Source organism: Penicillium citrinum, assembly GCF_028827155.1.
Source record: "Penicillium citrinum strain IBT 23319 chromosome Unknown utg000009l:1.0-4274883.0:1.0-4276374.0, whole genome shotgun sequence".
Taxonomy (NCBI): Eukaryota; Fungi; Ascomycota; class Eurotiomycetes; order Eurotiales; family Aspergillaceae; genus Penicillium; species Penicillium citrinum.
In genome coordinates this window covers 63,192-90,222 of record NW_026622694.1, presented here as the reverse complement: position 1 = coordinate 90,222, position 27,031 = coordinate 63,192, and the positions used below count along the sequence as shown (strand labels likewise).

Here is a 27,031-nt window from a genome sequence, read left to right as displayed (position 1 = left end):
GGTGCCGCTCACCGGTTTCCCTTTGGAAGCAACGAGGAAAGCCGACAAGCTCAACAGAAAAGTTCCTCCTCTAAACTGCCTCTTCTTCCCCCCCCAATTAATCTCCCCTTCCATCTTCTCCTCCCCCCGGCTTTTTGCATCTTCCTCCTTTGCCGGTTGATTATTCTCTTGCATTGATTTGCGAGAGCTTCTTTTATTTTATTTACTTCTGATTCCCGGCAATCGCCTTCTCCCAAGATGGTTGCTGCCGCTGTTCGGATGCGCACCCCGGCGCTGATGGCTCGAGGTGCTGCCTCGATGCGCCGTCCCCAAGTCTCCTATAAATTCCAGGAGGTGATTCAGTACGCGTCTTCCAATGTTCATTTAAACGCTGATTGATTCAATGCTGATAATTTGTGTCTTCTCAGGAACCAATTGCCTAGCCTCTCCGCGCTTTCCCGCTACTATGCTTCCAAGTGTACGGATTGATATTCCCTTCCCCCCCAACGGTTTACTGCCCATCCCTCCACCAACAACAATCCACCTCCACACAATCGGACAATTTCTAACTCGCGATTATGATTGATAGCTTTCCCCTCGCACACCATTATCAGCATGCCTGCTTTGTCGCCAACAATGACCGCGGGAAACATTGGTACGTGGCAGAAGAAGGCCGGTGATGGTCTCCAGCCCGGTGATGTCCTTGTCGAGATTGAGACCGATAAGGCCCAAATGGACTTCGAGTTCCAGGATGAGGGTGTCCTTGCTAAGATCCTGAAGGACGCCGGTGAGAAGGATGTCGCCGTCGGTTCGGTAAGAATTTTCCCGAATTTCCCCGCGGACTTGCGCAAGTCCGCAGGGAGGTTCCTTCGACTAAGCGCACTCAATTTCAATGTGATTCTAACTTTTTTGTCGTTCTCTAGCCCATTGCCGTCCTGGTTGAGGAGGGTACCGATGTTGCCGCTTTCGAGGAGTTCACCCTGGCTGATGCTGGTGGTGACAAGGGTGCTCCCGCCGCTGAGAAGAAGGAGGAGCCTAAGAACGCTGAGCCTACCCCGGCCCCGGCCGAGGAGGCGCCCGCCGCCATTGAGCCCGAGGACTCCGCTGACAAGCTTCAACCTAGCTTGAACCGTGAGCCCTCTATCAGCCCTGCCGCCAAGGCCCTTGCTCTCGAGAAGGGTGTCCCCGTCGGTGCTCTGAAGGGTACTGGCCGTGGTGGTCAGATCACCAAGGAGGACGTTGAGAAGTTCCAGGGCTCTGGCTCCGCCGGCCCTGCTGCCGCTACCTATGAGGACATCCCCGCCTCCGGCATGCGCAAGGTCATTGCCAACCGCCTGAAGCAGTCTATGGCCGAGAACCCTCACTACTTCGTTTCCACCACCCTCTCGGTCTCCAAGCTACTGAAGCTCCGCCAGGCTCTGAACGCCTCCGCTGAGGGCAAGTACAAGCTCTCCGTCAACGACTTCCTGGTCAAGGCTTGCGCCGCCGCCCTTCTGAAGGTGCCCCAGGTTAACTCCAGCTGGATCGAGGTTGATGGCCAGACCGTCATCCGTCAGCACAACACTGCTGACATCAGTGTCGCCGTGTCTACCCCCACTGGTCTGATCACTCCTGTTGTCAAGAACGTGCAGGGTCTTGGTCTGTCCAGCATCTCCAACCAGGTCCGTGACTTGGGCAAGCGTGCTCGTGACAACAAGCTCAAGCCGGAGGAGTACCAGGGTGGTACTTTCACCATCAGCAACATGGGTATGAACCCCGCCGTCGAGCGATTCACGGCTGTTATCAACCCCCCCTCAAGCCGGTATCCTGGCCGTTGGTACCATCCGCAAGGTTGCCGTGCCTGTTGAGACCGAGGAGGGTACCGTCACTGAGTGGGATGACCAGATCATTGTCACCGGTAGCTTCGACCACAAGGTGGTGGATGGAGCCGTTGGTGGTGAGTGGATCAAGGAGCTGAAGAAGGTGGTGGAGAACCCTCTGGAGCTGCTGCTGTAGAGTTGTGGCGTGCCGAGTTTACACCTGTAATCTGTATTAAAACGTTTTTTTCTCTAGACCAGCATAGGTCCTTTTGTCTGATTTAGCAACGCAATTCATTCTGTCGAATAGACTCATCTTTACTACCAGTAGTAGTAACTATTGTAATAACTAGAGCATTCATATACTCTAGATTATCTAGCAAGTAGACAATCTCTTTGAGATTTGCCAGTGCGCAAGTGTAGATCGAGGATCCACCGAATGTGGGTTGATCTTGGGCTGCACATGGCATGCATGTGATAGTGTCAGTTAGTCTTTATATTATTCAACCAGCCCTGGTTAGTACCGACGAGTATACTTGAAGTTGATATCAATACTTGTTTCGTCCTGACACAAGGTTGTGTCACAGATTGTCCGGTTGATTATGGAGTAGCTATAGTATCCCTTGGAGTACCGCAGCCCTGCGGTACTCCAAGGGATACTCCGGCCAAAATATATCGTGACAAGCTAACTTTGTCAATTACATTATTTTGAAAGAGTTTCAAACCCATTGCAACATTTAATAAGAAAGGCGAATATGATCAGTCTAATTTCAAAATTAACAGTTCGTCAAAACGTGAAAAAACTACTATTTTTTATATACTCCGTATACATATAGTATGGGCTGTTGTTTATACTCCGGTCTCGCACGTCAGGGGCGGAGAAAACCGGCCTATACATAAGTATATATACTTGGTAGTATAGTAGCGAGAAGCACAAAACTACGACTTGGCCAGACTAATATATAGTTTAAATAGAGTTAAATAAAATGTTGTATACTGAGAGTTATTTAATAATAATGTATAAACTCGAATGACTATAAATATACACCTGTATACGGAGTAAACATACGTACATGCCGGCGTGTTCTTGGAGTGAGTAGAGTAAATGACCCACATGACGTGATGTCATCCGATTTCTTCCAAGGTTCTGCTATAAAACCTCATTTCCCCCTCCGAATTCAACCACTCATTTCATCCTCTTCCCCTCCCTAATACTCCGCAGCGTATATCCTACATCACTCTCCCATCATGTCTTACGCCGACGCTGCTGCTAAAGGCCCTAAGCAAACTGCTGAGGATGTAAGTCTACCCCATACCACCAGCCCCTGCCCCCATGATATGAATGTAGCTAACATATTCGCAGGCGTGAGTTCTAATCTCTAGTTTCATGCATACAACCTAGCTTGATCATACTAACGCGGAAACAGTCGCGCCCCGAATGTCGGTGGCGTCTACAAAGACGAGTCTGAAAGCACCGCTTCGCTCATTGACGTCGATTCCCCGCACGTGCAAGCTGTGGATCCGGAATTTTTGGAACAAGATGTGAAAACCACCACCCAAGCCGAACGTCTTGAGCGTGAATCCCAGGAGAAAGAGCGCGAGCGTGTCCGTGAACAAGAGGCGAAGAAGGCCAAGTCTCGCAAGGCGAAGAGTAGTGGTCTTGCTGCCAACTCGGGTAACCCTGTCTACATCGGTAATGCGGTTCTTTTGACTCTTGTTGGTGCTGGTTTGGGCTTTGGTGCGTATCGGAAGCATCTTGATGGAAAGCTCTCGTGGGAACTTGTTGGTCTTGCATCTGGTGCTGTTGGTGCATTTGGAGCTGTGGATTACTTTGTTAGCAAGTGAGTACTTCTTATTAGATCCATGACTATAGCTATAGCTATAGGCATGACTATTGCGTACTAACTCAAACGACACAGATGGTTCCTCCAGAACAAGTACCCCCCCCAAATAAAGGGAGATGTGACTTTGTTGTATGCTTATTGTTTGATATACCATTTCTATTTGGTCTGCCGTGCAGATTAATACCTCCACTCAATATCATTAATTCATTATGATCACCAATTAAATTTATTCTATATACAATGTCCTTCTATCTCCTCAATTATCCCATTTATCTATATTAATTGTATATAATTTGTTTCTGTATGAATATTGTTAAATGCTTCACTTGCATGACGTAGGAAGGCGGTGAGGCGTGTTTGGGCCAGTTGGCTCGTTCGACTTTCCAACGACATTCGCATTTTGCAAAACATTCAAGAGGTGATTGAGATTCAGTTGTATATTGTTGATTTATCCCGAAGACTCACACTGAACCACACTCTGCTGGGTACCTCCAAGTCTCCTCTCTTTCTCCTATTCCTCCGCTTCCTCATTCTCTCGCTCCATCATGGTATGACCACGTCTCTGTGCGATGCTGTTGCTTGTGTATATGCTAACTCGACTAGAACTCCCTCTTCAACTCTGCTTTGAAACAGTCCTCGGCGATTCGTCGAGATTTGGATACTTTTGCCCAATCACCCGCGACCTCCTCACCCGCTCTCCAAGGTGCGTGTGTGTCCCTGAATGCAGATGCACTGCAGCTGCATGGGTGAGCTTTTCTAACTTACTTCTGCAGGCCAAATTGCCGCGTCATTAGCGTCGCTGAATCGAACTGTGGATGACTACTCGGCATTGTCAAAGAAAGAATTGATTCCGGAGAAACAACAAAAGGCCTTTGACCGGGTGAAGAACTTTCGCGATGAGCTCGGTGATTATAGGGGACAATTTGATCGGTTAAGGAGAGAGCGCGAAGAAGCTGTACGTCTGGCCTGATCCATCTATATGATGCTAGTATATAAAATTACTGTGCTTAGGTCCAATGCCTGGATTTTTCGCTAACTCTTGACTAGCAATCCCATGCGAAAAGTAACGAGCTCTTCGGCCGCCGACCACACAATACCTCAACACCTGAAAACCCCTACGCACAATCGGCTCAATCACAGACATCAAGTTCGGGCTATGGGACTCAGGGACTCAGTTTTGGGGCTGGCCCTGGCGATGCGAACCGGGAGGCGCATGCGCTGCGCGAACAATCCTTCTTCGCCAATACACACAGCCAACTCGATGAGTTTTTGGACCGTGGACGTGCTGTGCTGACGGATTTGGGGGAACAACGGGAGATTCTCAAGGGGACACAACGACGATTGTATAGTGTGGCTAATACGTTGGGGGTAAGTGGTGACACGATCCGGATGGTGGAGCGCCGGGCAAAACAGGATAAATGGATCTTTTGGGGAGGAGTAGTGGTGTTCTTTTTGTTTTGTTGGATGGTGCTGCACTTTCTACGGTAGTCAGCTGTAGATGTCAGCTATTAGCTATAGCTACCCAGCTGTTTGGCAGGTCATCGTTGTGTTTATACATACCCATTATCTTAGCGGGCGTTAATACAGATACGTATACATCCAGTACTGTACCTCCAATCAACTATCCATAATAATATACAATAATATAATATGATATGATATAGTATACTATAATATAATATAACAATATACAATATTCTATTCTATACAATATAATAATATACTTGTACACATGTACACATCCTCGGCCGAGCTCGGAACCCCGTGACCCACTCGCCCTTCCGTTCTTTTCTCTTTTCGTTTCTCCTTCTCCTCTCCAACTTTCCCTCAACAACCTTCTGTTGCTAAAAAGTCCAATCATGTTTGCTGCCCGTCAGTCCTTCAACCTTTTCCAGAAGCGTGCCTTCTCGGCCTCCGCTAGCCAGGTATGTCTGTTTCTTATTCTTTTTGTTAAGTTATTATATATTAATTTATTCCCCTTTGTAGGCCTCCAAGGTCGCCGTTCTCGGTGCTGGCGGTGGTATCGGCCAGCCTCTGTCTCTGCTGTTGAAGCTCAACCCCCGTGTCTCTGACCTTGCCCTCTACGATATCCGTGGTGGACCCGGTATGTTGATGTTGATACTTTGACTCAATGGCTGTTCTCTCAGCTATCTTGGCTCAATTGCTTGCTAACTGACCCCCCCTGTTTCGCAATAGGTGTCGCGGCTGATCTGAGCCACATCAACACCAAGAGCACTGTCACTGGTTACAACCCTGACGCCGCTGGTCTCGACTCCTGCCTGAAGGATGCTGAGATTGTCCTCATCCCCGCTGGTGTTCCCCGCAAGCCCGGTATGACCCGTGACGATCTTTTCAACACCAACGCCTCTATCGTCCGTGACCTGGCCAAGGCTGCTGCTAAGTCTGCTCCTAACGCCAACATTCTGGTCATCTCCAACCCGGTATGTCAAAACCCCGAACCTCTTCTCTTCTCATCAGATCAGACGTTTTGGTTGGAATCTAATGCTGATTGCTTTAGGTTAACTCTACCGTCCCCATTGTCTCCGAGGTCTACAAGGCTGCTGGTGTCTACAACCCCAAGCGTCTCTTCGGTGTCACCACCCTGGACGTTGTCCGTGCCTCCCGCTTCATCTCGCAGGTCCAGAGCACCGACCCCGCCAACGAGAAGGTCACCGTCATCGGTGGTCACTCCGGCGTCACCATCGTGCCCCTGCTGTCTCAGTCCAACCACGCCTCCATCGCCGGTGAGACCCGTGACGCTCTCGTCAACCGCATCCAGTTCGGTGGTGACGAGGTCGTCAAGGCCAAGGACGGTGCTGGTTCCGCCACCCTCTCCATGGCCATGGCCGGTGCCCGTTTCGCCGAGTCCCTCCTCCGCGCTGCCCAGGGCGAGAAGGGTGTCATCGAGCCTACCTTCGTTGACTCTCCTCTCTTCAAGGATCAGGGCATTGACTTCTTCGCCTCCAAGGTCGAGCTTGGCCCCAACGGTGCTGAGAAGATCCACGAGGTCGGCCCCGTCAACGAGTACGAGCAGAAGCTCATCGATGCATGCCTGGTTGACCTGAAGAAGAACATCCAGAAGGGTGTTGACTTCGTCAAGGCTAACCCTTAAATTATGTATAACACTTTTCTGGGATTACCCAGTTCTCTTATGTGCTAGTGATCGAGCGTGAATCTTATATGAGATCTTTCGATCTATTAGACTAATTCCCTACTTCTTGTGAATTAATATTGTAGAAAGCAAGGCAGTGTCATATTTCATCATTATCATCATGATCGTGATGCTAGATGCAGAAGCAAATGCTATGCAGATGCAATCGTAGATTCGTTAAGCTAGCCATCATCACCTTTGATACCCGAAAGAAAAGATCATAATTGCAATCTCCCGTCTTCCAACACTCAACTCCGACAGCAAGAAAAAGTTGGGGGAGACAGACAGGAGAATATAGAAAGAAGTAAGGAGGGGAGAATGGAAAGAAAGATAGAAAAATAGAAAGCAAAGCGAAGGAATGGAATGGAATGGAATGGGTGAATCATGAGAACTCACCAAGGCAACTAAGTATAGCTGCGCATTGCATCGAGATATCCTGTTCCACCACGAAGATCCTGATCGAAAGTCTCAGCAACTTCAAGTACACGCTTGATGTGATCCATCGATAGAGGACAGTTCTCATTCACAGCTAATGCCTGAGCAGTGCGAACCGAGTTCTTGATCTGTTTAAGAGGGGGGTTTTTTGGTGAGTATGAACTACTAAACTAGGGGTTAAAGGATGTGAATGTGCTTGCACATACCTGTCGACCATTCAATGTATGCCGCGAGAGCATATCATAATCGTTTTCCGTAAATGTAGCGACCTTAACTCCTTCAATGGCCCGGACTCTTTCAAGGAACATCTTCCAGATACTCCGCTTCGCCTTGGACGCAAGATCGCCGTATCGAAGTGCAACGTGGATACGCGATTGGAATGCATCGTCGAATGTTTCCACGCGATTTGTCGTTAAGAAGAGGATTCCTTGGAAGTATTCTAGTAGTCGAAGGAAAATGCTGACTAGTGCGTTTCTGTGGATGTCGTGAATTGTTCGCTTTTCTAGGAAGATATCTGCTTCGTCGAGGAGAAGGACTGCACCCCATGAATGAGCAATGTCTAGGATTTTGTTCAATTCTGCTTCGAGAGTTCGGGAATCGGTGCCTAATTCGCCGGCACTGACCATGTATAATGGTCGACGGAGTAGTTCGGCGATTCCTTCTGCTGTAAGTGTTTTGCCTGTTCCTGGTGGTCCGTGGAGTACAGCGACGAGGCCTTTGCCTTTGCCTTGAATGACATCGTCGATGTTCTCGGCTGCGTGGAAAGTATGGGATTCCACGAGGGCCTTGACGATGGACTTCTGATTGCTGGGCAATACGAGAGAGTCAAAGGCATCGGCGTCCCATTCGATGTCACTGATGCCGGAGATGGTGAATTCCAGCCAGAGCTTCTCGCTAAAGGCAAATCCTAATACGACAGGACTGGCAATTAAGAGCTCTTCCTCGGTGAATTCACGCTCCTGGGGATTGGTGACGTCCCCTTCGATGCGATCCATTTTCTCTTTGGTGATTTCTTGGCCATTCTCGTCGACTTCGACCTCAACGACGCGCGGGTCCCCGTTATCTCCTTCGATAACTTTGTAAACAGTTCGTGGAGTGTCCGAGCTGCCACCATGATCTTCTTCTGAGTCGGAGCCTCCACAGCAACAGCCTCCACCGTCACTGCCATCCTCCTCGGCGTCACTGATGCCTGCTTCGGACGGATCAAGGAGATCAGGGTCCTTGGGTCGAACAGTGCTGATGGGATAATTGGGGTTGATGCGTCGGTGAATAGCAGGATCAATCATGACTCGACCATTGATATTCACTTTGATCACAAATGAACGCTTCTTTTTGTAAAAGGCCATGCCCTTGTGGAATCGGTAGTTCATACCACGAAGAGCGACGAATCGCTTGCCACGCTCGATCAGCCGCGTACGCAGTGCTTCAGAGTCTCGATGATACTGCAATGGATAGCAGGCCAGACTGGTAATCTTGCGAGCACCCTTGAAAGACTCAACTTCAGCAGACATGGTGCCAAATCCAAAGTCTTTCCCATCATATTCGAGATAGCGCCCCTCAACGCTGTACCATTGGCCCTTCATAAAGGAAGATTCTTTGATAGCATACTCCATTTTGAATGCACGGGGCTCATCCGAGTTACCGTATGTCGGACAGTAGACAATGGTATTAGGCTTGTATAATGCCCAGAGAAGATCGAATGTGATTGTGTTGGCTTCGAGCAAAGGGTAGAGGGTCTTTTTGATGTCGGCATAGTCCGTATCGAGATACTTGATCAGAACTTTGAGATGAGAAGCCTTATTGGCAGCAACCTTGCGGGCTTTCTTCTTCTTTTCCCGACGAGACTGTTTACGAAGATCCTTCATGAATTGCCGGGTCTCTTCAAGGTACAAAAAGAGCATGTTAGGATCGACGACGGCAGTCTCTTGAACCAGACTGACTCCCTTCACACCATCCATGACCTTTGCTAGGGCATCACGGAGGTATTTGCTCTTAATGTCAACGACCGTTTCGAGATATTTATTTTCCCAGTTGAATTTGCGACGAACAGTGAAGATGTACTGATCCCATTCATCGGCGTCAGGGTCATCCACTGTTTCGGTCAATTTGTACTTGTGAATCGTGGTGTCCCAGACTATCCAGGTTTAGCAATTAGAAAGAGTATTTGGAAACGCAAAGCAGAGAACAGAGAGTAGATTTTAAGGATAAGCTGTGCACTTACGTTGATCAACTCGCTTGAATGCAACTTTTGAGGCAGGCTTCTTCTTTTTTGATCGTTTATCGCGACGAGATTCACCCAGCGACTCTCCCAAGCCCAGATCATCATTAGTCTGATCACGAAGCTTCTTGGCCTGACGTTTGAGCTTGAGGCGAGTGACTAGTTTTCGTAGAGCCTTTTCATCGAGAGACTCATCAGATTCATTGGCCGATTCTTCCTCGGACTCGGAGGAATCCCCAGTGGAATCTGAATTCGAATCGGAGACAATTTTACGAGAGGATCGGATGGAACGCTTCTTCCTTTTGCGTTTCTTATCTTTCTGGGCTCGTTTTGCGCGAGCCTTAGCCCGAATGCGATTTCGCTTGCGACGGTCGACTTCATCAGATTCGCTGGAATCGGAATCGGAGTCGGGGTCATCAGGGTCTGAGGAATCTGAATCATTGGAGGCAGAAGTCGAATCTCCCGAGGATTCAGTCTCATCATTTTCCTCTTGTTGTTGTTGTTGTTGTTTCTTTACATGTTTCTTCCGCTTCTGTTTCTTGGTCTCGGGGGTGTCTGGGTGTTTCTTACACGACTTGGCTGTCTCAGGAGATGCTGTTGTTGCTGCATCCTTCACAGAGACGTCCGTCTGAGCAGAGACAGCCGTATGATCAGTGGACTCGACCTGATCGATCGGCTCAGCCATGAGGTGGAGTTGGGTGGAGAAATGAAGCTGTACTAGCTGAAGTGGAGCTAAGCTGACAGCTGATGAGCTATTGAGTTTGATGGAATGGATGAACTGAAGAAACTGAGAGGATGGACAGACAATAAAGAATAAATAGAAGTAGAGAGACACAAAGTAGTGAAACAGAGAATGAATGAAACAGAGAACGGAAATGAAGAAGAAAAGAAGAAAATAAAAGAAGCGAAGAAAAAAGCACAAAAGAAGGATTTAAGGAGAGGCAGCCAATCAGGTGACCCCACGCAGTGAGATGCGCTGGCGGTCACGAGAGCTGCATTAATGATTTACCAATAATTAATTAGAGGAATTAATAGTTAATGGAATGGTTGAGAGTGATTGTAGAGAACAGGCAGAAGTAGGCAGAAGTGGAGAGGAGAGGGCTAGTGAAGATATAGTAGTATACATGGTATACATAGTAGTATAGTATGAGTGTGTATACTGTGGATGTTATTAGGAGAGAAGATTGCAATGAAATAGAATACATAAGCTCTTGGATATAGAAGAGATAAGAGTATATAGTACATACCATGTATAAGTAATACATCTTCAATCTGTACGATTGGCACCTATCTATAGGAATATACTCTTGTTTATGTCTACTTAGGGTTATCCGCCGGATTAGCCTCATCATCATCACCAACACCAACATATTCTCCAGCTATACTCCTACCAATATACTAAAAACAAATATCAATTGATATATTGTAGTTCATACACATAAATAATCCCCAGATACCCTCAGATCCCCCACTAACTCCAAGTGGGGCCGCTAGTAGCTCGCTCAATTCTCCGAGTCGACGGAGCTTCTCCTCTTCAATCCTCATTCTCTCTGATATTCACTCCCACGATGTTAGAGATACCTAATTCCTATGATCCTCCACAGCTAAAGAATGGTACTCTCGCTAGCCATCTGAGTAACACGCCTAGTGATCTTCGCAGGAAGAATCAGAATATAGACCTAAATCCTCAAGATGACCCTCATTCAACTACCGAATCAAATACTGAACCAAAGACCACGCAAAGACAATCCCCATGGACTGCTTTAATCAACACAATCCTATGGACACCACCATGGTGCAGATGGAATCCTGATAATCCCCCAAATTTTGGACTTCCTTTGAACTTTCTCTTTGCTTTTGCAGGGACCTTCACAGTAAGAAACACACACACACACACCCCCCACTGGATCTGATGCATGGATGACTGCTGACTACTCATACATAGGTTGCCAATTTATACTACTCACATCCCATTCTTGACGAATTGGCCCATTTCTTTAATGTATCCCAAGAGCGAGCCTCTCTCATCCCTACCTGCAGTCAAGCCGGATATGCAACGGGTATCATATTCTTGTGTCCATTGGGTGATATCGTTCGAAGAAGACATTTCATGGTTTTGTTAACATTCATCACTGCCACTCTATGGATTGGTCTGTGTATCACCACTTCCTTCAATGTCTTTTTATGTCTGAACTTCCTGACTTCTGTCACCACTGTCACTCCGGTAAGTCATTACCAATCGTATTACAGCCTGGACTGGATGATTCAATTTACAGGACGGACATCAGTAGTACTAACCTTGAAATGTTCATCCTAGCAAATTATGCTTCCTCTAGTTGGAGATCTTGTTCCACCTGCTCGACGCGCAACTGCACTGTCGATTGTATCTTCTGGACTTGTACTTGGCCTACTATTTGCACGGCTGCTATCCGGTATTATTGCAGCTTATTCTTCATGGAGAAATGTCTACTGGCTCGCCCTTGGTCTTCAATACCTCATAGTTCTATTAATCTGGACTTTTATGCCTGACTATCCGCCGGTCAATACTGACGTCTCATACTTCAAGATCCTCATCACCATCGCAACTTACTTTGTCTCATCCCCAGTGCTTATCCAAGCGACCTTCATGGGATTCTTTCTCTTTGCCACTTTTACCAGTTTTTGGACTACTTTAACCTTTCTGTTATCAGGCAGTCCATACTATTTCTCCACCGTCCGAATCAGTTTATACGCACTTGCAGGACTTACTCCAATTCTACTGGGCCCTTTTTACTCTCGATTCGTTATCGACAAATATTCGCAACACTTTTCAATCTTGATTACTCTCACGACAATGGCTTCTGGGATCTGCATTGGCGCTTATACTGGGTTATTCTTTGTTGCTGGTCCTGCACTCCAAGCGGCCTTTCAGGATTTTGGCTTGCAGATGACGCAGATCGCCAACCGGACAGCAATCTTTCGTGTAGCACCAAAAGCACGTAGCCGAGTCAACACTGCATACATGATTGGCGTATTCTGTGGACAATTAATGGGCACTGCAGTGGGGAACCGAGTTTATGGTGAAAGCGGCTGGGTTTTAACTGGATCTGTCAATCTCGTCTTTGTTGGTATTTGTTATATTATTTTATTACTTCGGGGTCCTTCAGAGACGGGCTGGATAGGATGGAGTGGCGGGTTTCCGATCCGAAGAGTTTAATGATAGTATGACTGCGATTGTGATTATAGCAATCATCTTCCCTAAGAGGAACACGGCCCAACTCGGTACTTTTGAAGCCAGGCATCATCGCCAGCTCTTGAACTAGCAGGGATTATCGCGGTCTGTGCGAGCGATCCTTCATGTACCACCTCCCCCTCTTATTCTTCCATCTCATTACATATTTCGAATCTATCCGGCTGTTTGAGAGCAAGAAGAAAAGATATGGGACTGACAGAATTACCTGCTAGTCTTCTGCTTTGTATCGTTGATCATATCCACTCTGTGCGCGATCTCAACTCGTTAGCTCTGGCACTTCTTCTGGCCAAAAAGCCACTCGATCGGCGACTTTACTTACAAGCTCGCGATCTTGTTGTTTTTCGCGGCTCTGCCAAGATAAACGGCGAGTTACTGGATCGTGATCTAGATCTCGACTTCCTTGTCAACGAGGTGGACCCGTACCATGATGACGGTGGGGTTTGCCTGACGAAACAATATAGACATGTTGCAACATTGCGTCACCTACTTACAGTTTATCGAATCAATCATTCCTCTAAAGATGTCAAGACGAATCTCACAGTACTTCAGTGGGCAGCGGCAACTAATGATACCGAAGCCATGCGGTTATTGCTCGCTGAAAAGAATCTCCCAGTCGAAGATATGGCAATGGCAGTACATGTAGCCGCTGAGAATGGGTGTATCGAGGCCATGCAGCTTTTCTTAACCCATGAAGAAATTGACTTGAATCTGAATGTTAACGGAAAGACAGCAGTGGCTGCAGCAATCCCACTTTCACCTCATGGAGATATATGTATATGTACGGCCAAGCGCAAAGTATGTGGCATGCTGGCAATGGATGTTCGCGCGCGACTGGATTACGAGCACGATGGACTCCCGATTCATATGGCGTTGATGAATAACTTGACCGGAGGAGATGTACAGCAGTTTCTCAACCAAAGAGGATCAAGCTTCGACTGGACAACTCGAGATATCAACGGAGATACAATACTTCATATGCAAACCCGTAAAACTCGAGATGTTCAATGTCGAATACTCGCCGAGACCTTTCCATGGATGCTGGAGGCCCGCAATCACGAAGGATTGACGCCTTTAATGATTGCTGTTCAATTTGCAACTGGACGTTCTGGAGTTAGTGGGAACGTTGAGGTTCAACTTTGTAACTTTTTGTGCAAAAGATTAGATCGAAGTGAAAAGCAGAGACAGATTGACTATCGCGACAAGACAGGAAACACATTACTTATGAATGTCGTGGGGAAAGCTGCATATCGCACTCCTCTCAGTATGGTACAAGCTCTGGTTGAAGGTGGACTAGACCTCAGTGCGAGAGATCGCTACGGCCGAACTGCTCTGATGCATGCAGCTCGATGTAACCGCGATTCAGTCGTTGATATCCTGCTCAAGGCTGATCGGACACTCATCAATAAACGCGATTACAATGGTTGGACGGCATATATGTGGGCGTTACCACCATTCCCGAAAATCATTCGCGAGGAATATTACTTTGAACGAAAGACTAGAACCGTCCTTCTCGCTTGGGGTGCGGAACGTGTTCGAGGATATTCAGCTTTACTGAAACCAATTACCAAGAGCTTACAAGCTCCTAGATCTGCCTGGAAAAGGCGAAAGTTGAAGCAGGCAAACTAGAGAAATTGAACAATAATATTGACAATCGTGTTTGAACCAAATACATACTCAATAGTTGATCAGGGGATTGATTCGAAAACCAGGCACATGATTATTTCAGCTGCATTCCTGATTCCTGCGAGCTTCTCAAGTCATTCCATGGCATGTTCAGGGGACCAGAATGCCGATCTCACCCGTAAGATTCTAGTGAGAATCGCTTTTGGACTAAAAAAAAGTGGAACATTTGCCCCTTTGAAGGCTCCACATCTGACAGGAAACTTACCAAAATTGCAAGAAATTCAAGCTAGAAAAGTCAGATACAATGGCCCCGTGCACCGTTGGAGTCAGATTACTATCTAGCCAGATGGTGTAGGTGTTATTTCTACCACTTGCAGCAACTTGGATGTTTAGGTAAATGCGAGGGATCTAGAGGTTACTATGTCTCAAGCCTCTTGCGTACTGAGCGCCAATGTAACTTTGAGAATGAGTATAAATAGGAGAATTCAATAGCTCAAAGAAGGCAGTGTCGGCTTCTTCCGCGCTCACGGCCCTGAATGTTTCAGATGAAAATTGCTTAAAAGCTGGATGAAATTCTCCCCCAGGCCAAGACATCTGAAGATCAACTAGGATTTTCAAGCTTTAGCCAAGCCCGTCTATCAAGATGGCCCTTTCTGCATGCAATGCCGTGATAAACCCTTCATTTGAGACTGGGACATTGTCTCCATGGGTTGCATCTGCTGTGAATGTGGCTAAAGTCAGCAATGGGACAAGTGCTTATAGTGGCGATTACTACCTGTGAGACAACATCCTGCATACCTCATTCGGAAATACATAAACTAACCTTTGTTGTTATGAATAGGAATTTACAAACTGCGTACGGAAATCGCGGTAACACAGTTTCCCAGCATCTCAAGCGCCTCAAGCCGCGAAGCGAGTACGACTTCAGTGTGAAAGTTCAAGTTCCATCGCCCGGTGGCGTGGAATTCTGTTCTGTATATGTGTATGCGGGAAAGAATGCTACGATCGGAAAGATTGCATCAGCAGAGCTCTTCAACTTTGGAGAATGGGAGACCCTCACTGGGACATACAAGGCAAAACGGCCTGAGGAGATATTGAGCATCGTTGCTGCTTGTGACTCTGAAGATTCTTCGGTGACTGGCAATGTTTGGATAGATGATATTATCTTCACTGGGCCTGGAAACTGCAAACCCAATTCCGACTGAGTTTAAGATTCACTTGGCCTCGAATAATAATTCGAAGTAATCATCCGATTACTTTTGGCAGGCGAATATAGAAGTTTATCCTATAGGAGTCATTTAATTAAAGGATTCAGTATATCAGATGCAATTAAAGGCTGGCAGGATATCTGCATTGGCGAATACCCATGCCCTCTTGATTGTAGAAAGTCGCCAAATATATACAAGATGAATAGAATAATCGTCCAAAGAAGAAGAAAGACAAAAAATTTCGTGCTGCCCAGAACTAAAACGTCAGCTCCAGCTACAACCAGGTTGGATGAATTGGATCACCCCAGCCAGCTGGCACGACTAGTAGGAGCTACCGTTAGGTCCTTGAGAGCTAGAAGGACCGTACGAAGCATTTGGACCACGTTGTCCGTTTGTATAAGCTGGATCAAAAGGAGCAGTCTGCGTTGACCGGCCTTGATTGACAGGACGAGGTCTCGGGGCGGGCCCGGATGTTTTCTCGTCGTTGTTCTTTTTGAGGAGGAATGAAAGAGCGAGACACATGGTGACAGTAGATCGAGGATGAATTATAATGTTGTTTAACGGGATGAAAATCGATCTATGCTCAGGCTAATATTTAGCCGTTGAATGCGTGGTTACTAGCCCTAGTAGACTCACTGTGGTGATGGTTTAGATGTAAATATATCCAGTGGTAGTGGAAGGTTGAAAAATTTTTTGATGAAGGTGCCTTCAGAAACCAGCCAGGCTCAAATTTTGAAAGAGAAAAGGGAATTGATAGATGAGCAGGTATTACCTCGAGTCCTTTTATAATCGAGTTCTGCCTTCGTGTAGTCTACCATAAGGATATGCAGGATGGTTCCACAAAGTAAGCAGCGCGAGATTATCAACCAAATGGAGGCTCATCTGGAAGCATTGCCCGCGAGATACCCAAGCCACATTATGAATTGGTATCTCAAATGGATTTTACTGTAAATTTTAGAACAGCAGTCCAACGGTTGCAATGATTGGCCTCCCGAGGTCAAAATCGGCAAATCCACTGTGGCTGTTACTCCGCAATTCGCCATGGATTGTGATTTTATGCAAAGTGGGCATCATACTTTAATTAGTACACATTGAAATGGATTATCAAGCTCAGAGGCGCACGTCTCACAAGACGTTGGGACGCAAAGTGCGGAATTTATCAAAGATGATCGACATCTTGGCACTTTGATATTCCTAATCGGATATAGTTGATTCTTGATAAATATGAAGCCTGGAGAAAAGCCGAAGGCAATGGCGAATTACAGCCATTTCGAACAATCAAAGGGAGAAATAAAATGGCGCAAAATATGGCCAAGACTTTGACCTTCATAAGTCGATGATGGCTGTTATGATACAGGCCCATAATGATGCACCCTAAGCAATATAGTTCTCCTGGATAGGTCAAATGGGTCTACTATTTTGAGATTTGCATTTGCGCATTTCGTAAATCGATGACGATCTATTTGAATTGTGGTCTTGAAAAGATACGCTAGAGTATTTATAACTCTGTAGAATGGCTCTTCTCATTCGTATCTATTCCAACAACCTACTCATCCTATCGAACACACACTGTTCCAACCACCGCACCCAACAAATTAAGAGAAAAATACTAGCAAATTATTTGACAAACGCGAAAATGGCTAGAGGGGAAGTCGGTATGAATTACAATAATACTTGTTGTGAATCTACTTTATGCTGATATCGCCCCGAGTCCTCGGCAGCATCTATGTCTATGCCCCCAACAAGGTTGCTCCGATTATATTTGCTGTTTTGTTTGGAATTTCAGCGATCGGACATAATTGGCAATGCTGGTAAAATAGAAACTGGAAGGTATTAGTCGATCAGTTGAATCGAAAGAACTAACCAAAAAAATAGGCGAAATAGTTCCTGGAAAACGACTGGTCTCCATGCATTTTGCGCAGTTTTGTTTACTGTTGGATATGCTCTGCGAGAGTATGGTGCATTCAACTATATGTTCGAGGACAAGCAATCATCAAAAATGACGTTGAGCATTTACATTGCGAGTCAGGTATTCATTTACATTTGCCCGTGAGTTTGTTTCTTCCACGATCTCTTTATGTTCGTCTGACCAATTAAACCCTTTCCTCTCTTTACTGCAGACCACTCTTGGAACTTGGAAATTATCATATACTCAGCCGATCGTTTCACTATATTCCTCACAAAGCACCTATTCCTCCTGGCCGAGTTCTTATGGTTTTTGGACCTGTCATGATGGTCGTGGAAACACTCAATTCCCTTGGAGTCGCCTTCACTTCCAACCCAACAAGTACCGAGACCCAAGTAGGAAAGATATTGGTCCTGGCTGCGATCGGTATTCAGATATGCTTGATTTTCACCTTTTTCATCCTCGCAGGGAAGTTTCATTGGCGATGCAGCAGGGACAAAGTTCAAACCAAAGCTATCCCAACTCTTCCGATCGTCATGTATTTGAGTATGTCGCTCATCTTGATTCGCTCTATTTATCGAATAGTGGAACACGCCGGCAATTCAGATATAGATATTCACGACCCTCTAACACTGCAGTCACTGACTCCTCTCATGCGGTATGAATGGTATTTTTATGTTTTCGAGGCTGCTACTATGCTGGGGAATTCATTGCTCTGGAATATTTGGCATGCCAGTCGCTATCTCCCTCGAACAAAGAATTATTTTATGGCAGAAGACGGAGTTACAGAGATGGTCTGGGATCAAGAGGATACTTCTGCTAATGTGGAACAAACGGGGTCTGAATCAGCTGTCGCGAAGACAGTACATGGGACTATGCAGATCCTGAGTCTTGGGATTTGGGGCCATATTTTCGCTCGAGAGCAGAGTGTCCTTCCTGGAAACAAAAGGGTTCTCTAATTTCCGAAGATTCTGACCGCCACTTTTGAAACGAGCGCGATTTGATGTGTACGAGTGGCGTTTATGGGGATTTACTTCACTCGGCGTCCTGATTCTCAATTTTTTACATCGTGAGACTACTTTTTACGATCATTTCCTTCGAGGATATCTACCCAAATGGACACTCGTTCTTTGTTTTCATATGGTGTTATCACAGAAAACGGGGACTTTCTAGCCCGCTAAGCATGCCGATCTTACTATTCCGGGAAAAAGGCGTGAAGCATCAACACTCGATTTGATGCAGAAATGTTGGGGGCCAAACCAACGCGCAATTTCACGCAAATTATACGAACCGAGGAGTATTATTTGTCAGACTGGCTGGCCTATCGTAGTCTGTGAAGAAGTTTCCATATCGGACGGTAGATTATTCCGCGCTGACGTGGGCCAACACGCTTAACTGCTAATAAGCCTAAAAATAGGGAGTTCATGATGTCAGTTGCAAATGGCTTGAAATGCAGTTGGAAATGCTTAATGAACTCAATCTGCTCAGAGAATTTTCAAGGCCGACATAGGGCTTTTTTAAATCAAGAGTGTTGCTATCAATTTTGCCTCTTTGCCGTCAGAGTACACACATGGCGGAAGATCGGAAGCGACATTGCTGGGAATGTCTCCGACGTCGTTTGGTGTGTGACTTCCAACAACCGGGGTGTAAGCGATGTGCAGCATCTAAAGTTGAATGTCCTGGATATGGCGAGACTCCACCTATGCGAGTGAAGTGGCTTGCCCCCGGAAAAGTCACGTCACGTCAACGGAAAGGCACATCGAATCACCAACAGCATTGCAGAGATAGTTCAACAAGTACCAGTATACCAGCTACTAGCTCGGAGATATCACGAAAAAGCTCAGGCTTCTCGAGCCCAGACTCATCAGATGAGACGCAACATGAAGAGATCCCTAGGCTTCATCTCAAAACCGACTATCATGCCTTGATTGATTCGGTAGAATACTGTATGGAACCATCATACTACAACCCCTGCAAGGCTATTGAAAAACTGACAATTACGACAGTTAACTCCTGCATGTACCCTCAGCTGGCCGACAGCCTACGATTAGGCACAAATACCAATATATACAAGCTTTCGCCTAATCTATTCCAGCTCGGTCTTACCAGACCTGCTCATCTTCAACTAAGCCTGATCTGTCTGACTTTGAGTCATCGAATAAACCAATTGAGCCACGATGTGAGCTCAAGGCCTCTCAAACCCACTTTCTATCGATATCGAGGACTAGTCATTCGCTCTTTGAATGAAGATATCAATACACCAAATACGCGAAATGGGGATATTGTTCTTGCCGGTATTCTGACCCTTTTACTGGTAGATGTATGTTGAGCTCTCTGGATTGAATTGAGCGATCGTACTGTTTCGCACTGACACTCAGAAAGGCCCAGCAAGGGATCTCGCAACATTGGCGGTATCATATTGATGGAGTTCGAAGATTAATCACTCTGCGTGGTGGTATGCATCGCCTGGCTGTATCCCCAGGAGTTTTGCCAATCATTCTTTCATTTATCCAGTAAGTTGATTCCATTGTGGAAAGCTTCGACCTACATTTCTAATTATTGAGTAGTTTCGTGGTACTCGCCGATACCTCCTCCCCAGCATCAAACATGCTTGTGGATGGTTTAGATTTCAAAGAGCTACATGAAATGGTGAATGAATACGGGGGCAATGGATACGGTTTCCAAATGTGCCCAACACCGTTATTCACTGAAATAATTCACGTTAATCATCTTCGCAATCAGATGCAAAAGCGCAGCGACACAGATACAAGTGATCTTCAACGAGCTGCCCGTGAAATTCTTCATCGTGTCTATGAATTCTCAGCCGCAGCGTGGACTGAATCAAACGAGTTTCTTACTGAAGAAAGCCAGCTGATAGCCGAGACATACAGAAGTGCAGTTGCAGTATACTGCATGTCCTCGCTTGCGAGCGCTGGGGCTCTACCCCCAGATCCGCTGTTGAGGAGTAATTGTGAAATGGAGGGAAGAATCTTATATGGACTACTCGCAAAATCTATGAGTCGAAGGTCAGCTGGCTATATGTTCTGGCCTCTTCTTATCCTCGGTGTCCAAGCTATAGATGGAGACAATGCTATGCGCCATTTTGTTCGCAAGCACGCAGCATCCATGAGCGCTTGTACTGGCACATATTCCCCCCTTGCAGCGAAGGAGGTTCTTGAAAAATATTGGGCCTCAAGCAAAGCCGGATGGGATTCTTGCTTTGAAACACCCCAGATGTTCACAACGGTCCTAACGGTAAATCGAGGTCAGTTACCGAGGAGAAAGTCATGAAATATGTTGATTTTATTGGCGAGGGATACCAAAACACTCGAACCCAGGGTTTACTAGAGCTGTCTTGAACTGATTTCTCTCCAGGGCTGGGTTTGACTGACGGATGTTTCTCATCCTAAGATCTCCCCAAGTCATTATGCCGCCCCTTCGCTACACTTTAGTAGCGGGTTAAACTAAAATATACATCATGAAGTCACACTTGCAACTATGGAGTTTGACTATGTACCGGAAGTGTAGAGTTCGTACCTACTAGAACAGTATCGATCAATGTAATACTGCATAGAAACCCTGACCTCAAAATTTTGAAAAGGAAATGCCATATAGGGTTCAAATCGCGATATATCTATGGGCTTTTATTAAAAGGGAAGAGAAGAATAGTAAAATCCATACAGTATCCTGGTGAAGAAGAGAAAAAATTGGGGTAAAAGGGCTGTGCACTGGGCTTTAAGATATCCAAGTATATTCAGCGCGTTAATACTAGTAATATATTCCATTATTAGGCAAATGACACTACTGCAATGGACATGTTCTTATGATAATATCACTTATGCAACCTCAGATCCCAGCTCAATCTCATAATATCATACTATATAGTCAACCAGGATGGAAATGTCCACATCGCACAGTTTCCATGCAAGATGGCATCCGTCTCTTAGTAAAATCCTCCGGTAAACTGGATATTCAAGCTGTTTAGCATGATCCACCACAAAGAGTCAGAGTAACATCCGAATTTGCATTGCAGACTTTGACTTGGCTAGCACCGCTAGTAGCAACTCCCTTGGGCCAGCAGATTTTCGGGCAGTTCAGCGAAGGCTTGACACCGATCGCATGACCGGAAAATGGGTCACCAAAGACGTCAGAAAGATCATACCAAACATTTTGGCCATCCAAGGTGTATGCAAAATTCGTTTGAGGGCTGCCGTTGTAAAGGCCATTCTGAACGGTGGTAATTTTGATGGCGATTCCCCCCCGAAGCAGGGTCATGGTGTAGAACTTCAGAATAAGTACCGCCAGACTTGACTGTCTTTGCAGGGCCAACAGAACCTCCAACTGACCAAAGATAGACAGGAAAGTTGCATTTATTCACAACCTTAGCGTTTCCGACTGCACTAGCGACAGGAGCTAACACGGCGAGAACCGCAACAGCAGCAGAAGTGAAGTGCATGATGGAGGATTTCGACGAGGAAATAGAGTCAACGGCGTAGAGATAGTTCAAAGCTATTGAATAATGGATGGAACTTCATGTTCAGCAAGGAACAGGTCTTTTATAGTTCTTTTCCTGCGTCGATTACAGCACTCGACACCGACAAGTTCCAATACTCCGTAGCTCCATCAGCCCGCTTATTCTTTTCATCTTCATGGTGCATCAAATCATTCGATTTCTCGTAACTTCTGAGACATTATTGAACACTGAAAAGCCCTTTTACAAAGCCACATGGTTTGCGGGGATTTTCTTTTCAAGTCTAGCGCATTAGCTCAAGTCTGGACGAATAATCTAACGAGATCTAAGCTGAAAATACCTGAAAACTGTCAATCGAGGGCTGTGGCGTGGAGAGAATTCAGACATACAAAGAAAAGTGCAGAGTTGTCTCAGATGTGCTCGGACAACTCTTCTTTGAGTAGAGTATTGAAGGTCAATGGAGCCACTCGCGTGAAGAGAAAAGTAGCCGATACCTCGTATACCTCGGACCCTGATTGCTTTGATCTGCCCGAGTTTGCGGGGAAGACTCTGAGACATTGTTACATCCTACGACCTGAGAAAAATGCATTAGAGCTGAGATCGGAACTTGTAAAAACCGAATGAGCGCTATTTTCCCTCGGAGGGTGCCATAAAGAAGTTCCATGAAGTTATGAGGTTAGTGCTGTCTCAACCATCTTGCTGATGTGTTTACACTATTATGATACATGCGCATATTATTGTCGAATACGAGATGATGGGAATCAGCCCACCTTGACAAAGCAAAAGTAAAACCCAACTCAAGCCTAATTAGAGAATTTATGAAATTCAAATTTGTCATAGATTTCATTACTTGGACTGAAATATTGTGGTAGGGATTCCATGGCATAGAATTTGGTATGAATTATTCTGTAAATGATATCCAAGAAATTGGCTGCTAATGACCTTGAAGTTATTGCTGACTTGGCCAAGCCAGTCACACTACAAGGGAAAAAAAATCTAAGTGATAAAGACAGAGAGACTTGAGCGAGTTACAATGTAGCCGATGGTATACGTTAGCAGAACTGTCAGACTAGGGTCATCCGGATGTTTGTTTGAAATGATAGACAGATAATGCCGTAGGACTAATCTGCGAGACAGGGAGACTATTCGGGAGAGGTTCAGTACTTCTGATAACATGGAACTACCAGCAGAATCATCATGCTGACTAAATGACCTGGTTTCCGACAGAATCATAGCTGAGCAGGCCATCTATGTTTCCAAGTCCAGATGAGAGTAGATTGGTAAACTGTTCCCATCCTGGGTCATTGGGAAAGGTGAACCCGGGCATATTCCCCTCAAGATCAAAGATATTCTCTTTTTCGAGGTGCGGAAATTCTTGGGGCACACTATGAGTATTTTGCATAGACGTATAACGTGTTTGAACTGAACTATTGGGTGACTCGCCAGAAAAGCCTGAAAGTTGTAGCTCAGACTGATGAAATTGCTGGATCTGTCGTAAGGCCTCGACGCGAAGCTCCTCCAGTACCAAACAGTAGCGCTCAGATAGAGATCCCTTTTCGGCAATTGCTGCAATATGCGACTGGCACCGAGTAGCAGCCGCCAAATAGCTGCTATAAACTTCTGATCTGGAGCCGCACTGCTGGATAACATAGATATAGAGCATAATGGTTGCATTGAATGCAAAATAAGCGGTAATCTGAGTTGTGTTAGAAGAATGATTCAAGCGTAATGAAACCCAAACGAACCCAGAATGCACGAAAAAGTTGACGGCATTCAGTTATATCATTGATTGTATTGACGGTCTCCATTGCAGCGTTAAGGCATTCGCTGAGATTGTTTTCTCTTTGCATGTCGTCTTGTACTGGATCATCCTTGGAGGCCCGCGAGAGCCGTGAAAGGTTGCTCAAGATAAACGGTCTGTGAGTAAGAATGATTGCATGCCAATATGTGAGATTGAGGACATTTCGTTGGCGTTGAAAAATGGAAACAAGGAACATGGTACTATAGATATCGACGTCTAAAAACCGGGTCATCTCCGAACGCCATCCATGAAGATCTTTCATAACTTGCTCGACAGCAGCTGCTCGAATAGAAGGTGGCACAGGCTTGATAGAATAGAGACTGCCCAATATTTTGCTAATTATTCGGGCAAGCCTGGATTGTTAATACACTTGAAACGATATTGAGAACCAGCTGTTGAGCTCTTACTTCATATGAGCGATTGATGCCAACATGGTCGATGGGGCAAGATTCGAACTCTGCAGGACCTCAGCGTCGATATTCGAGAGATCTTCATCCTCGATACAGGCGGGGAGTGCGCTGTCGATATCGTCATCATGAAATGTGCGAGGTCTTCCTAATGCGGCGCTGAGATAAGTATCTAATGTGTAGGCACACCAAAATGTTCGGCGGCGACATTCAGATTCAATGTGGCTCAAACCAGTATTGGGATCAGGTGGTCTATTTCTGTTGAGGCCAATAGCGAGTGCGAGATGGGAGACTGTTCCAAAAAGACTCCAGCAATGATTGATGCGAGATTGGGTGAGAAGATAATAACACTGTGTCAATCTTGCTTGAACACTGGCCAAACGTATCGACCCCTTTTCCCTTGATAAATGGTGCTCAGCGGCGAGAAAATACCGTTTACTAAAGATGTCAGAAGGGATAATTGAACTATTCAGCATGTATACTAGAAACTTACCTCAAATCTGGCGGGCCAGGTCGGTCATTATCTGGCATGTAGACCCTTGCTTGGGCAAACACCATGAATAACAATGCCACTTTAGCAGGTACATTTTGTGCACCATTCATAATACCTAAAGTATCATAGAACTCATCGAAATAGGACTGGATGGTGGGTTTATGTAGAAACCGATAAGTGGGCATTGCAAAATCAAAATAACGATCAACGAGCCGTTGGGCGTCCGCCCTTGGGAGCATCATGCAAAAGGATGGGTCTGATTCTGGAACCTGAAGCGGTGCATCACCAAATGTGAATATGCTGCTAGCCTGAGAAACTGAAATAGCTTGTCGCAGTCGCTTTTGTATCCTCAGAAGAAAAGAAACGCCTGAAGCTGGTCCAATGTACTGTCCCTCCATTTCAGGTTGCTGAGGCTCCGGAGAGTATCTGGGGCATTCCTCTATCCTAGGCAGTCTCTCTTGCCCTTGTAGAAGTGGTATAGTATCTTCCCCTGTTGAATTTTGCCTGGGAAGCAAGGTAGGCTGTTGGGGGCTAGTATCCCTGTCGAGAATCGACTCATCCTCCTCGCGGATAGTATTGTTGCTAGCATTGCTATCGAGGGCAAGGGAAATTGAAGGTAGCCGACCCCGACAATATGCAGAAGTGTAAGAGCATTTTTCCTGCGCGCGAAAACAAAATTCGCAGGGTTGGATACCGTTGCACTTGATTTTGCGCCTGCAAACTTGTGTTGTTAGGATATCTGAAGATAAGGCTTGTTTCTTCCAGAAGGCTGTACCTTTTGCATCTGTCACACGCACGAGTAACCCGTACTCTTTCCTTGTTACGACGCCGCTTGTTAGAGGTCTGTAACCCTTGTTTTGCATGGGAGCTTGGCGGCGATCCTGAGCTATAGCTTGAAGTCATCAGGGAGACACTATCGTAAACGATCCTGCGCCTTGTGTACAGACGGAAAAACAAGATGAGAAGACGGAAGCTGACAAGTCCACAGGAAACATTCGTAGTGAAAAGACTGCATCTCTTCGAAAGGTGGAGATTTGCGGAGAGAAGACCGAGCCTTTTCCGTGCCAAGGAGCGACAATGAGGGGGCGGATATTGGATGATGTTCTTCTTTGTTGGTGGAAGTGGGTTATAGCTTTGAATATCATGCAATGATAGGATGTCATTTGCGTTCTGAAGAGACTTGGAGTGTAGCGTGATGGATGATCCATCTTGACCACGGAAAAGTACTCATGACCCCCCTAATCAGTAGAGTAGATATAGGTCCACCCTACGGATTTGGTGATCCTATGGTTATTTAATGAAAGAAAAATAGAGCCTCGAGTTGAATAGAAAAGAAAACCTGCGTTTCACCTTCACACGATCAATGTATATTCTACACCATGACGACACAACTTGCAAAACGTGTCAATGGAAAAACAGTTTTGATAACAGGTGCATCTTCTGGAATTGGCCGCTCCACAGCATTTGAATTCGCCCGCAGCTCACCTCAAAATCTCAAGCTCATATTGACGGCTCGACGAATTGGCACGCTCAATGAGATAGCCGCTGAAATTATCCAAGAAGTTGGCGATGGTGTCAAAGTGCTTCCAGTCCAACTCGACGTGAGCAGTCCAGAGGAAGTTCGCGCATTCAAAGACCAATTACCGGTTGAGTTCAGAGACATTGATGTTTTGGTCAATAACGCGTAGGCCTAGCTTTCTGGGAATATATGATTCCTTGCTAACATATTTTCATCAACAGAGGTCTAGTAAGAGGAGTGGCAAAAGCCCCGGAAATTCTGGAAGAGGATATCAATGTTATGTTCCAAACAAATGTGACTGGTTTGATCAACATGACTCAGGCCATCTTACCCGGAATGCTTGAACGTAATAATGGAGCTGGGTCTGGGGATATTATCAATATCGGATCTATCGCAGGTCGAGAGCCTTATGTTGGCGGTGGGATTTACTGCGCGACCAAGGCTGCAGTCCGGTCATTCACCGAAAGCATGCGCAAGGAGCTCATCTCCAAGAGGATTCGAGTCATTTGTATTGATCCGGGTCAAGTTGAAACCGATTTCTCCGTTGTGAGATTCTATGGGGACAAAGAAAAGGCGAAGGCTGTTTATGCGTAAGTTTGCTCCGCCCATCCAATGAAGATAAACTGCTGATTGTTTCATAGCGGGTGTGAGCCACTGACCCCCGAAGATATCGCTGAAGCCATTGTGTTTGCCGCTGGAAGAAGGGAGAATGTTGTCGTCGCTGACACTCTGATCTTCCCTAACCATCAAGCAAGCGCAACTATTATGCACCGGAACAATTAGAAGAATGAGAACAGTTGTATATGAGCCAATGTACATTCCTCTTCGTATGGTCGTTTCTTATAACTAGCTAGATCGGGATATTATGTTTCAATAATGGATCTATAGATGCATCTAAAGATTTGCATTATTAGTGTAACATTCTGTGTTTCTAATGTACGCCAATGG

At 45.9% G+C, this 27,031-nt stretch overlaps 12 protein-coding genes across 12 annotated transcripts; 8 read left to right on the top strand and 4 right to left on the bottom strand.

The window, feature by feature from the left end:
* Positions 1-237: 237 nt before the first annotated feature.
* On the top strand, positions 238-1,974 carry N7469_009503 (putative pyruvate dehydrogenase complex, dihydrolipoamide acetyltransferase component; the record flags this gene model as incomplete). Its single annotated transcript, XM_056648408.1, has 5 exons — positions 238-341; positions 408-457; positions 569-792; positions 903-1,725; positions 1,778-1,974. 5 exons carry the CDS (start codon positions 238-240, stop codon positions 1,972-1,974), a joined length of 1,398 nt encoding a protein of 465 aa, XP_056495539.1.
* A 1,049-nt stretch (positions 1,975-3,023) lies between these two features.
* On the top strand, positions 3,024-6,731 carry N7469_009502 (Malate dehydrogenase mitochondrial; the record flags this gene model as incomplete). Its single annotated transcript, XM_056648407.1, has 11 exons — positions 3,024-3,074; positions 3,124-3,140; positions 3,203-3,616; positions 3,695-3,737; positions 4,223-4,322; positions 4,393-4,574; positions 4,667-4,987; positions 5,497-5,544; positions 5,606-5,723; positions 5,816-6,060; positions 6,138-6,731. 11 exons carry the CDS (start codon positions 3,024-3,026, stop codon positions 6,729-6,731), a joined length of 2,133 nt encoding a protein of 710 aa, XP_056495538.1.
* Positions 6,732-7,174: 443 nt separating this feature from the next.
* On the bottom strand, positions 7,175-10,108 carry N7469_009501 (ATP-binding protein; the record flags this gene model as incomplete). The annotated part of the gene is made up of 3 exons (XM_056648406.1): positions 7,175-7,333; positions 7,412-9,339; positions 9,427-10,108. 3 exons carry the CDS (start codon positions 10,106-10,108, stop codon positions 7,175-7,177), a joined length of 2,769 nt encoding a protein of 922 aa, XP_056495537.1.
* Positions 10,109-10,991: 883 nt separating this feature from the next.
* Positions 10,992-12,619, top strand: N7469_009500 (MFS transporter; the record flags this gene model as incomplete). The annotated part of the gene is made up of 3 exons (XM_056648405.1): positions 10,992-11,297; positions 11,369-11,647; positions 11,741-12,619. 3 exons carry the CDS (start codon positions 10,992-10,994, stop codon positions 12,617-12,619), a joined length of 1,464 nt encoding a protein of 487 aa, XP_056495536.1.
* Positions 12,620-12,841: 222 nt separating this feature from the next.
* On the top strand, positions 12,842-14,281 carry N7469_009499 (ankyrin repeat domain-containing protein; the record flags this gene model as incomplete). The annotated part of the gene is made up of 1 exon (XM_056648404.1): positions 12,842-14,281. The coding sequence occupies one exon, from the start codon at positions 12,842-12,844 to the stop codon at positions 14,279-14,281; it is 1,440 nt and encodes a 479-aa protein (XP_056495535.1).
* Positions 14,282-14,921: 640 nt separating this feature from the next.
* N7469_009498 (uncharacterized protein) lies at positions 14,922-15,483 on the top strand (the record flags this gene model as incomplete). The annotated part of the gene is made up of 2 exons (XM_056648403.1): positions 14,922-15,055; positions 15,120-15,483. 2 exons carry the CDS (start codon positions 14,922-14,924, stop codon positions 15,481-15,483), a joined length of 498 nt encoding a protein of 165 aa, XP_056495534.1.
* A 324-nt stretch (positions 15,484-15,807) lies between these two features.
* N7469_009497 (uncharacterized protein) lies at positions 15,808-16,008 on the bottom strand (the record flags this gene model as incomplete). Its single annotated transcript, XM_056648402.1, has 1 exon — positions 15,808-16,008. One exon carries the CDS (start codon positions 16,006-16,008, stop codon positions 15,808-15,810), a length of 201 nt encoding a protein of 66 aa, XP_056495533.1.
* A 1,477-nt stretch (positions 16,009-17,485) lies between these two features.
* Positions 17,486-18,351, top strand: N7469_009496 (putative RTA1 domain protein; the record flags this gene model as incomplete). Its single annotated transcript, XM_056648401.1, has 2 exons — positions 17,486-17,535; positions 17,607-18,351. 2 exons carry the CDS (start codon positions 17,486-17,488, stop codon positions 18,349-18,351), a joined length of 795 nt encoding a protein of 264 aa, XP_056495532.1.
* A 611-nt stretch (positions 18,352-18,962) lies between these two features.
* N7469_009495 (Zn(II)2Cys6 transcription factor) lies at positions 18,963-20,683 on the top strand (the record flags this gene model as incomplete). Its single annotated transcript, XM_056648400.1, has 3 exons — positions 18,963-19,712; positions 19,775-19,905; positions 19,960-20,683. 3 exons carry the CDS (start codon positions 18,963-18,965, stop codon positions 20,681-20,683), a joined length of 1,605 nt encoding a protein of 534 aa, XP_056495531.1.
* Positions 20,684-21,373: 690 nt separating this feature from the next.
* N7469_009494 (uncharacterized protein) lies at positions 21,374-21,848 on the bottom strand (the record flags this gene model as incomplete). Its single annotated transcript, XM_056648399.1, has 2 exons — positions 21,374-21,676; positions 21,723-21,848. The coding sequence occupies 2 exons, from the start codon at positions 21,846-21,848 to the stop codon at positions 21,374-21,376; spliced, it is 429 nt and encodes a 142-aa protein (XP_056495530.1).
* A 1,219-nt stretch (positions 21,849-23,067) lies between these two features.
* On the bottom strand, positions 23,068-24,962 carry N7469_009493 (fungal specific transcription factor domain-containing protein; the record flags this gene model as incomplete). Its single annotated transcript, XM_056648398.1, has 4 exons — positions 23,068-23,559; positions 23,609-24,017; positions 24,072-24,509; positions 24,565-24,962. 4 exons carry the CDS (start codon positions 24,960-24,962, stop codon positions 23,068-23,070), a joined length of 1,737 nt encoding a protein of 578 aa, XP_056495529.1.
* Positions 24,963-25,895: 933 nt separating this feature from the next.
* N7469_009492 (SDR family oxidoreductase) lies at positions 25,896-26,866 on the top strand (the record flags this gene model as incomplete). The annotated part of the gene is made up of 3 exons (XM_056648397.1): positions 25,896-26,248; positions 26,305-26,673; positions 26,725-26,866. Coding segments are annotated over 3 exons (864 nt in total), but the record flags the coding sequence as incomplete, so codon positions are not given.
* Between the last annotated feature and the right edge of the window lie 165 nt (positions 26,867-27,031).